At 45.6% G+C, this 11629-nt stretch overlaps 1 protein-coding gene across 1 annotated transcript; it reads left to right on the top strand.

Moving 5' to 3' along the window:
* The first annotated feature begins 337 nt into the window (after positions 1 to 337).
* Positions 338 to 11020, top strand: cmtm7 (CKLF-like MARVEL transmembrane domain containing 7). The gene is made up of 5 exons (XM_005941034.3): positions 338 to 580; positions 3401 to 3577; positions 4582 to 4680; positions 4917 to 4995; positions 5804 to 11020. Exons 1-5 carry the CDS (start codon positions 470 to 472, stop codon positions 5809 to 5811), a joined length of 474 nt encoding a protein of 157 aa, XP_005941096.1. The 5' UTR covers positions 338 to 469; the 3' UTR covers positions 5812 to 11020.
* The last annotated feature ends 609 nt before the right edge of the window (positions 11021 to 11629 follow it).

Genomic DNA, 11629 nt, shown 5'->3' with positions numbered 1-11629 from the left:
AGTGGCTCACCTGTGAAGGAGGAGAGTGATAAGATGTTATTGAACACTGATTAGCAGACATATGTGTGTGTGGATGTACACTAATAAGAAAACAAGGCTCTAAAATGTCCAAAACCAGGGGGTGACATCAAAGTGGTGGTGTCCATCTTTATATACAGTCTATGGAACTCACAAAAATTGATATTTCAGACACACTCAGAAAAATACACTCAAAAAACAAATTAAATTAAAAACATGCTACTGTTATTATACTGAGAATATATCAATACACACTGAAGTGTTTTGAGAGGACGGGGTTTTGTCAGTGCTTTTATTATGAAATATATCCCGGAAGCAGTCGCGTTTATCTGCTGCGCGTTGACGTCAGCGATAAAAACAGGGGCTGTGCCGTGTCGCGCGGTCGACGGTGACTTTCCGCTGCGGTTAAACTCGTTTAAACGTTTCATTTACCGTGCTGTTTACCGGCATCATGTCTCACACCGTCATCACCACGACAACAACCACCAGGACATCCGGGGAGAGCGGCCTGAACCTGGGCTACACCCAGACCATCCCGGGACTGCTCAAGATCGGACAGCTGGTAAGAGTCGGTCCGGTGGACAAACCCCGGGCTTTACCCGGTTCTACCCGGGTTTGTGTGCGCCTGGTTTTCTAAAGATTTAGACACGAGAAACTTTAACTGTGAAATATTTAAACGACTGTTGTTGTTATTGATCGGCCTGTGATGCTCGGAGTGATCGGCTCCTGATGGAGAAATATTGATTTTCGTAAAAACTTCCACCCAGACAGGGACGGGCGAACAGAAAACGGGGCCCGGGGCTCAGAGACAGCTACAGACCCCCAGGCTTTTACAGGGGACCTCTCCAGCTGTTTCACGTGTCCTCGTGTTATTATAATAGCACCGTTAGACCCACTCACAAGCAACTTTATTAGAGATGTTTTAATTCTTCATGGCTCAGAATCAACAAGCTGCTGGAAACATTTCTCAGGGGCTTTGGTCATGTGATCACAGTGAGATGATTTTGTGACATGGAGCGTCATCCTGCTGGAAGCAGCCAATCAGAAGATGGTACACTCCGGTCAAAAAGGGATGCCACACTCAGGCAGGCTGTGGCGTTTCGGTGAAGCTCTTACCGCTGAAACAGGCCAGAGTGGATCCACACTTTCATGCTGCTTCCTCAAACTCTGACTCCATCATTGACGGTTGCAGCAGAAACGGAGACTCATCAGACCAGGCAGCGTTTCTCTGATCACCTGGTGTGGTCGTCTGCTGCCGTAGCCCATCTGCTCGATGTTCCACACGTTCATTGATGCTCTGCATGCGATGGTCGTAACGAGTGTTCATCATGATGATCTGACACCCTCGTGTCGGTGTTGTTCCCACATCATCATCATAAATGTTGTTCCAGGTTTAACATTGCAAGTGACCAATCACATTGTTGTGATGTCACACTTTTGCGACTTCGTAAAAAAAAGCGCTGTAAAAAAAAAGTCTGCGTAACGGCCTCTGTCCTCCGATGCAGCGATTTGAATCTTTGCATTTCAGGATGCTGTTCTGTAACAAACGGTAAGATTTATGCATGTTGTCTTTGCAACATTGAAATTTCGGAAATGAATGAATCGCTCGGCTTGCAAAAGTATGACGTCACAACAATGTGATTGGTCACTCGCAATGTTGAACCTGGAACATTTATGATGATGATGTGGGAACAACACCGACACGAGGATGCCAGATCGTGCTGTATTCGAGGTCCTGGTGCCTTCCTGTCAGCTCAGAAATCGGTTTCTGACACACTCAGACCAACAACCATGTTCAGAGTCACTCAGGTCGCCTTTCTCCATCATTCTGAACTTCAGCAGGTCGTCTCAGTGAGTCACTGCTATGTGATTGGCTGATATTTGTGTTGGCGTACAGCTGAACAAGTGTACCTAATAAAGTGTCCGGTGAGTCTGACCGTCTGTGTAAAACCTTTAAAGGGCGATCGTGGCTCAAGAGTTGGGAGTTTGTCGTGTAATCGGACGGTTGCCGGTTCGAGCCCCGGCTCGGACAGTCTCGGTCGTTGTGTCCTTGCACAAGACACTTCACCCGTTGCCTACTGGTGGTGGTCAGAGGGCCCGGTGGCGCCAGTGTCCGGCAGCCTCGCCTCTGTCAGTGCGCCCCAGGGTGGCTGTGGCTACATGTAGCTGCCATCACCAGTGTGTGAATGGGTGGATGACTGGTTGTGTAAAGTGCTTTGGGGTCCTTAGGACCAAGTAAAGCGATGTACAAATACAGACCATTTACCATTTAACGCCGTCTCAGAACAGACCTGCAGGAGTGAAGCTCGCCTCCTTCATTATTTCTGAACACGGTGGTTTGTATGCAGTTTCCTATGTGTACTCCAACACGTGTACTCCAACACGTGTACTGTCAACAGTCTGAAACGTGTTCCTTTGAGACCACGACGCTGGAGGGTTTGGTAATATTCTAATATTCTTTGAACTAAAACAAAAACACAAATCGGCTGCTGAACGATTACTCGGACCCAACAGCTGTTTGACCCAGAACAACCATGTTTACAGCTTTCTGCCACATTTGGCCTGGTTGGTTCAGGCTGTGCCGTCACATCAGGAGCAACTCCTGCTTATGTGAGCCAAATATCAGAGTTTCTGTGGCAACAGAGCAGGGCTCTGGAGTGCCACCAGTTTTTTAATGGTGCAACTAAAAAGAAAAAAAAAGGTCTCTGCAACTCTGAACGTCTCCGTGGTCAGACACACATTATGCCCCTATCGTGGTCTAAACCAATCAGAGATAGTCAGGGGCGGGACCTCTCTGATATAGATATCCAATATCGAGTCATTAAATCCTGAATGGACTTTTAAATATAAACGTATTTTGCCAGAAACGTCAGAATCTCAGGTTAAAGCGTTGCCTGCAGCATTACCAAAGAGAGCCACGCACTTTAAGGACAAGCATAAGATTGTTAGGTAATCATTTGCAAATGAATATTGTCTGTGACATCAGTTTCCCCTTTAAAAGTGCACATGTAAAACTGCAGCGTTAGGCGATGCGGTTGAAAGCTTTGGGTGCGCCTAACTTTTGTGCTGATGCGCCTAAGAAAAACATTTAGTGGCAAAAAGTTAGTGTAGAGCCACAGAGCCAATCAGAGCCACAGCCTGCACACATGCCCACACAGCGTTTACCTGAGCTGAAGCTGCCAGAACCAAATGATCTATCTATCTATTGTGTGAAAATAAAAACTCATTGTGAAAACCGTCGGCCGTGAACGCGGCGCATCGCTTTCTTCTCTTTTGCTTGTTTAAACAAGCAGATGCAAAAACATGTGATGCACGTCCTCAAACTGCTGCTCGCCTCTAATGCAAAGGAAGCACATATTAAAATGAATTTCCCTTTTGCCAGATCTCCCTGCTCATCGCCTTCCTGTGTGTGTTCTGCACTCGCGGCTGGCCCAGCTGGCCGGCCTTCCAGTACTTCGAGGTGGTGACGCTGTGGTTCCTCGTAGCCTTCCTCATCTTCTTCCTCATGCACCTGTGCAGGCTGCAGACGAGGATGCCCTGCATCAACTGGCCGCTGACGGTAAGAGGAGCGACGCTTCCATCCGTCTGTGTCGGTCTCGCTTCTGCATTTCAGCCAAACTTCTGCAACAAAGACTTGAGCGTTTGATTCTCAGCGTAGCGTAACAGGAAGCTCCTGTTATGCAACGCAGAGAAGCCAGAAGAACCCAAATGTTCCTCTGGCTTCTCTGTGGAGTTCAAGGAAGGAAGAGAGCTTCTGATGTGCGGATGCTTGCAGTGCACCAGCAGTCCCTCGTTTACCTTCCTGACCAGTCGGCCGTGAGCAGAGGTGATTTTCAGAGCAAATCTCAGACTTTGGATCAAAATGAAACAAATCAGCTGCTGCAAATTGTTCCTTAACCTTTTGAGAGCTTTGTGACCTTGAAAAGGTTCATGAGCACCAAACGTGCTGGGAGATCTCAGCCTGAGACGAAACATCACCCTGCAGCTGTTAGTCGCTCGGCTCAGATTTATGCTTCCACACATGGCGAGACTTCCTCTTCCTGTTCTGTTGAATCCAGAGAAATGTTAAACATTGTGAGATGATTGCTGATCTTCATGTGGACGCTGCACATACATGCAGTCTGCTCAGCTGTAAGCAGTACTAATAAAGCTCCACAGCAGAGCACCTGCCTCCATGTCACCCGACCCCCAGCATCCTCTGCACATCTGTACGCAGCGGTCAGGCCCTTGCTCTTATTTTGAAAGTCCAGCAGCTGCGGTGCAGGTCTGGTTCCTGTGCTGAACTCTCAGCAAGCTCATTCGACTGCAAGATGAGAGACGTGCTGGAAATTAAAAGCACTTCCTGTCCAGCGGTATTTATTAATGAATCTATGAAAACTCGTGCGAGTGAAACGGGACTTGAAGCTCCGGCAGAGTGAATGTTTGCATCCTGGTTTCAGAAGCAGACCCGACTTTGAAGCCTTCACTAAAGCGGAGCTCTGAGGAAGGCTCGGAGCTCCTCTGTGGTGGACACGAGGTGCTGACAGATGCTGAGAAATGTTTATTGTTCCTCTGCTGTTTCAGGAGTTCTTCCATTACTCTGTGGGATGCATCCTCATCCTCATCGCCTCCATCATCGCCTCGGCGAATAGCGGTGGAGTTTCAGCGCTGGTGGCCGGATCGGTACGTAAGCGCACAACTGCGAGACTCGCGTTGTGTCACTTTGCAGCAGACCAGCTGTGTGTGGCTCCTGCAGACCGAGTCCTCCCTCTGATCACGCAGGACGTCACATTAAGTTCTTTCCTGAGAACAGAAATCTGGTCCTGCCTGAACTTCTCTGAGCTGAGTGCGATCCGTCAGTAGACTTGAGCAGCTTTACTTTGAAAGGTGTTTGTAACGCATTGTGTGTTCGTTCACAGGTGTTTGGATTCATAGCGACTTTCCTGATGGCCGTGAACTTGTGGACGTCTTACAGCGTGGCTTGTGGGCCTCAGTCTGGTAGGTGCTGTCCTTCACCTGCTTCTGGTCTGAGCCTGTTACCTGCTCTCATGGTTTTGGGTTAAACGTCTCCAGCGCTGGGCGAGGGTGTCGTCCTTTTAACGCGCTGCAGAATCAAACCTTCATGGCCTCATCTGCTTTTTATGAGCACGTTTCAAGTGAAGCATGTTGTTAAATTGCAGTGCATTCAGGGACAAGTAAGCGTTTTGTGCTCAAAGTCGATGTTAGAGGCAGGAAATCGGACGAGCGTGAGGATTTGTGACAGTTTGGCTCAGAGCAGCTGCGACACTGCATCTCCTGCGGGGCTCCAAGGAAGGAGCAGGGGTCACGGGGTCACGGGCCACCTCAGTCACACGAGCATCAGTGCGAGGTGCTGCACAAACGGTCCAATCTGCAGAGGCTCCACCCACAGCACAGCCTCGATGGGTGCAGCCAAAGGGGGGCCGACACAACATTAGGCACACGGTCATTATGTTACACCTGACTGGTGCATATTTGTCCACAGTTGGACTGAAGGGGGCTGCGTACCACATTTAAAACATTGTTATCGTATAAATAATGCAAGCGTGCACCTCCCTGCTCGAGCTGAGTTCCCTGTGATAAGAGGAGGGTTTCCCTGAGGAATGCTAACGATGCTAACGATGCTAATCAGTTAAAAGTGCTTTTTTTTTCCAAACAGTGAGCCAACTGTTTTCTTCGAGCCACATCCAAAGATATGAGGCCGATCCACATGACAGCAATTACTTCCACTGCCCTGAGACTCTAACACTCTCTCCCCGCATGTTTCTCCCATCATGCTTTTCTGCAGCCATGTAAAAAGCGTCCCGTCATGATGGAGTCAGATGGCTGTGTTGGCAGTTTGCTGTGTCCTGGTTCTTCTCTGCCAAGCGACCACCTGGATAAATCGATGTGATCATAACTCTTACTGCAGAGGAGCGCCGACGCAGCACCGGCTGGACGGGACAGCAGTCAGTGTCATTCCTTTACTTCCTCGTTAAATCGGACCGCTGTGGTCACGTTTCCATGGTAACGGTGCTCTGGGTCACATTTGAACCATCGGTAATCTTCATTAATGAACGACAGCACAGTCACCTGGAATTGTCACCTTTATTACATTTCCCATCATTCCTGTTGTTTTCTTTCTTTGTCCTTAAGAATGAGGCGTGGGCTCTAAAGCGATGGCGCCCTCGCACTGCTGTGTGCCATAAATGAGCGTGTCCTCACGGTTTACAGCGCCCATCCTTCTGCTCCTTTGAAACTTCCTCGAGCTCTGCAGAAGCAGTTTGGACCACAGATGCATTAAAATTACAGCAGTTCTACTTTAAAATATTAGTGTTGAAATATTTTTATCACTCAAACACGAGTTGCATGCTAATGTTGTTGTTAGCATGCTAAAAATTTACTCAGGGGCTGTAAAACAGCAGCATGCTAACAAATGAAACAGGTAAAACGTCGGCATGCCAACAAAGCAAAAGAACAAAACATCGTCATTTTTGGCGAGTAAAGACACGTGGCAGAAATCGTTATTTCTTTGATTGTCAGGAAGCCCGTGGGCGGAGTCTAACCTGCTGGAGGTTCAGTTTGTTTTAGCCAGCTGGGTCATTTTTAAAGATTCAAGGAAACTGAAGACGCTGCATGTAAACAGGTTGCAAGTTTTAATGATTGAAAAAATCTCACATTGATTATGTGGGTCAGTAATGATGTCATCGTTCATTTATATTACAAAACAAGCTGCAGATAAATATAAGAACCAGTTTGACTCATGGACACGCCCACTTACATTAAAGACAAATGTCTCCAGCTGTTCTGCTTGAGATGCTCGAAAACCCGACAAATACATCAGAAAACACGCGGTTCAGTTTGTGTCGCGTTAAATCAGACCACAGCTGGGAGCCGTGTGTCCCGTAGACACATGTACAGGAGATAAACCTGAATGTTTTTGTGTGTCGGGAGGTGTTCTGTGGGAAGCTCCAGTGTTTGATGTCTGCTTGTGGGACTTACTGACAATAAGAGAAATAAAGGCCAAAGCATCAGCGTCTGTGTTATGGAGGAAGAACATGTAATATGTCACTGACGTGGATTCAATCTGTAACTGAACAGTTTAGAGACGTTTCAGCAGGAACTGCAGATTATTGTAATTACTCTTTTTGTTCAGCTGTCCTCGGTGCTTAAAAGAACCAAACTTTTAGCCATTTGAATTTAAAATTCAGTCTGAATTTTGTATTTAAAAAGCACATCTGTGATTATTTTAGAGGATGCCAAAAGAGAGCGATGTATAAATTATATCAGGATTAAAAATGAACTGTGTGGAAATCTGTGCAGATTAATAAATGTAATGACATGGATTCATTCAGATTATCCAAATATTCACGTGATTAATGATCAATGATACTTCGTTCAGACGCGCTGAGATGGATTCAAATCAGCCAAAGAGATTAAAAGTGTGTATCTACAGACAGAAGAAGACATATTGTAGTAAATATTAAACATCATCCATTTAAAAGTGTTTGGATCTATAATTATATGTTGGAAGCTACATTTTTGGAGAATGTGTGTTTTCCAAAAGAAGTCATTGCAACGCCACATCAGTGAAAGCACAGACGAGCTAACAATGAAAAGATGCTGTAAATATTCAATGTGCTGCACTGAGCGCAGCGTGTTAGCCGTTTTACAATCGTCCGACTGTTTAAGCACAATCTCTGCGCACCTCTCCCAGCCCGTTCGTTTTGATCATAGTTATTTAATCTGTGCTTTCACTCAGTGACAGAAAACTTTTATTAATCTGCACACGGTGACGTCCACTCCCGCTAACGGCTAGCTCCGACCGCACGCAGCATCTCTGGGCTGTCAGCTCTGCAAACATCTCTGATTGACTCAACGCTCAGTTTAACTTATGTGGAAAATGAAGTCACACCTCTGAACCTAAAAACTTTAACGTGAACAATCGTTACGAATCGAGACAGAGACGCCAAATGTGGCAGGTAGCCAACGTTAGCCGAGACGTTAGCTTACAGCTAAGTGATTATTAAAACAAATTGAAGAGACAGAATTAAGAGTTTGTTGAAAATGGTTAAACCATGCTTATGTTTTCTGTTGACTGTGCATTACTGATACATAGTTAACATTTTATTAAATGAATTTAATGAAGAGGTTAATATAGCAGCACTAGCTAACAAGCGTGACCTAGCATGACTGTTGTTGATGCCACGCCCATTTTTTCTCGGCTGCACTGCCGATCTGATTGGACAGGAGGGGAGTTCATGCTAACACGTCAGTGTTCACATGACAGCTGCTGCTTGTCTTATTGGTCTTTAATAACAAAGTGCCATTTATTGTTTGATTGTTTTTAGCGATTAATCCCAGTTTACAGGTGTGCAGATAAACTGCTGTGAACGTCTTGGAGGAAAAACACATTTCCAGCTTTTCTGCTGCGTGTTCTTCGTAGAACCCAAACTGGTTTCGCTTTAATTCTTAGAATAAAAAGGCTCAAAGTTAGACCCTTTTCTGCCACCTGTCGTTAACAAACGAGTAAAACCATTCGGTGTGTAACGATAATCCTGAGATTACTGCCTTACTGTGCGATGCTTCTGACTGTGCACTGAATGTGTCTGAAATTTCCTCTGAAGTAGCTCAGAGCACCAAATGAAGGCCTGACCTCTAATTGGATTCAAACTGAATGTTAAACTGTGGAAGGTTTACACAGTACTTTGTAGTACATTTAAATACCCGTTAGTGTCTGATCCTGGAGCCTCTACACACTGTGTGACATCGTAACGGGTTCCTGCTCGTGGGAACCGTCAGGATGTTCTAGTTGGTGTAGGAACTTGATGAAAGCATGTGAGCTTTTTGTACGAATGCTTTCAGCTTCAGACAACTTCATAAACTAACTTTAAAAAGCATAATTAGGTTGTGGTGGCTTAGCGGTGCAGCGGTTGGAGCTTCATGTTCTCCCTGTCTGGGTTTCCTCTCACAGTCCAAAGACGTAGGTGGGGTGACCTGTCCAGGGTACAAGCCCCGCCCACAGGGTTTCAGTAGTAAAACGTGCCACTGACTGAGACACTGAATAAGAGCGGTCACTCAGCTCTTCGTTATCTGAAGCTGGTCATGAAGTCATGTGACCCTGCAGGTAGAGACTGCGAGTTCCTCATACAGTGTAACGCGGTCTGATCTGACCTGCAGGGCCGGCCTCAGCGGACACGATGGCGTCGCTTGCAGCCTGTTTGATAGGCTGCAGGGACTGACTTCACAACAGTGACATCACATCCTGCCTGCTCCCAGTGAGTCCGGTACGTCAGGGCCTGAACCCCTGAGGGTCGCACAGTGTGGAGGGGTTCCCGTCCCATTAACGTCACGTGTCTCATAAGCTTTATTTCACGCTGTGATGCTGTTCGTAATGGTGCACCATGCTCACTTGCTGTGCTCGCTGCCTCTTTGGTTTCCTGTCTGCACCAGCTTCATTTGTAAGAGTCTGGTTTCTTATGCACTGATAAGCTTACTGCAGCAGGCCGTTACATCATCGTGTTAAATCACAACACGTGAAAAGATTTACATTTGAGTTTTGTATGTATTTACTATTTCTATGGTTGAATTTTACTATGCTGTTTTTCCAGTTTGGGATAAACTTCAAACTTTTCTTGTTTCTGTTTCCTTGGACTTATTTTTTTTACCCTAAAGCTGGGCTTTAATTTTCCGTCTGGATGTTTTGCGTGAATCCAAAACGAAGGTGTTTGTCAGTCAGAGTGGGACAGCGATGTGGTTTTCCTGAAGGCTATTTGAAGGCGTTGCTGTGAGCGTTTACAGTTATTTCCATGCCTCGAGTACTCTGATGGATCCAGGCTCCACCATAGACAAACCACACTGTTTACATTATTTATTTTGGCTCCAGCTTGATGATGATATTCTCACTGATGCAAAGTGACCTGATGTATGGCTGCGTGTCCACTGGGGGACAGAAACATTCATTAGACTGGCTATGAATCTGGACCGCTGATAATACATTACTGCTCATTACATTTTTCACTGTCGGAGGGAAACGACTCGGTCTCCAGGTGAGATTTGTTTGTACAAATGTTCCAGTTTAGTGGAAAGCAGCCAAAGCTCATATGCAATTGGGCAAGACTTGGAAGTCTTCCAGTTGTACAAGTCTTGACCCTGTTTTCTACACATGCCACAGATTCATCTACAGCAGCACCAGGCTCAGGGAGGGGCGGGGCCATCTGCTGTGATTGGTTGGTGAGAGAAGGAAGACAGGATAAAGACATGCTGTGGAGGAGAGACAGAGGTTAATAACAGATATGATTCAATGCAGAGAGTCTGTGAACACATAGTGAGTGAGAAACGTGACTTTCTTTAATCTCGAGTCTGTTTGTTTCATTTGAGACCAACAAAGCTTCACACATGGAAACATTTTACTCAACAGCAACTTTTAGTCTCAGGTCTATTTTTTTCATTTTTAATGCCACTGATTGTGTTTCTACTACAGACTAAAGTCCTGCATACATTTGGTCGATTATTCAGCTCATATTAAATCTTTTTGTTTGAGCTGAACCCCGTCACTGCTGTTCCCTGTGATGACACACGGGGCGGCGCCAGGAAAAGCTGTAACAGCAGGTCGTGGAGCAGCCGTCCTAACAGCTGTTTCAAAGGTTTTCTTTCTCCAACCTTTAATTCTGATTTTTACGTTTGCTTCTTAAAGTTCCCGAATCTGTGAATCGAATGTTTGAGATCGAGACTAGGATAAATGTATACACATGAGAGCGAGGAGCCCAGTGGACACGGTCACCTGGTAGTTCATTTAGTGTTTTCTCCAAAGTGCCTTAATGTTCTGTGGGTGTGGATTGGTCACTTGACTTCTGTGAGGAGCCACGATCAGGCTGGACTTGTGATTTTATTATATTACAATAAAAGATGTGTACAGTGTTTGAGTGACATCACAAACACGAGTTGTTTTTCTACATTTTTAAAATGTGTTCAAACTACAAGTTGTGATTTATTGCATGTTGTGAATTAAAGGCTCATTGCACCAGTTCTGTCTCTGCTAGTTTCATAGAACACGAGGAACAAACACATGAGAAATGGAAACAAAGTATTATTAAAGTTAACAAAATGATGCATTTATCTGTTTAGTAACGTCTTTGTGTAAAACAGTCATCAGTGTGTGTAGAGGTTTAGCATTTTGCTGTGGGTGGAAAAATCTGTGTGTAAAATAAATGCTTTCAGTTTTCGCTAATCTGATGTTTGAGGCACATTTTGAAAACACATGAAAGCGTTAGCGGCATGTAGAGAACCGTGCGGATTATTAGCAAACATTAGAAAGATAAAGAGTCCTAAAAGTGGTCCCTGTGGAACACCCACAGCACTGTATCCATCCATTCGCTTCCGTTTATCCTTTTCAGGGTCGCGGGGGGCGCTGGAGCCTATCCCAGCTGTCATAGGTCGCTAGTCTGTCGCAGGGCCAACACACAGGGACAGACAACCATTCGTGCTGACTTTCATTCATACATTCACACCTAGTGACAATTTGGATTATCCAATCAACCTGTCCCCACAAGCTGGATGTCTTTGGACACTTTATCCAATCCAACTTTATTTATAAAGCACTTTAACACAGCCAGCACAGGACCAAAGTGCTGTA

The sequence above is a fragment of the Haplochromis burtoni genome, unplaced genomic scaffold, assembly GCF_018398535.1.
Source record: "Haplochromis burtoni strain Fernald_Lab_line unplaced genomic scaffold, NCSU_Asbu1 Contig_295, whole genome shotgun sequence".
Taxonomy (NCBI): Eukaryota; Metazoa; Chordata; class Actinopteri; order Cichliformes; family Cichlidae; genus Haplochromis; species Haplochromis burtoni.
This window is presented reverse-complemented; position numbering and strand designations above follow the sequence as displayed.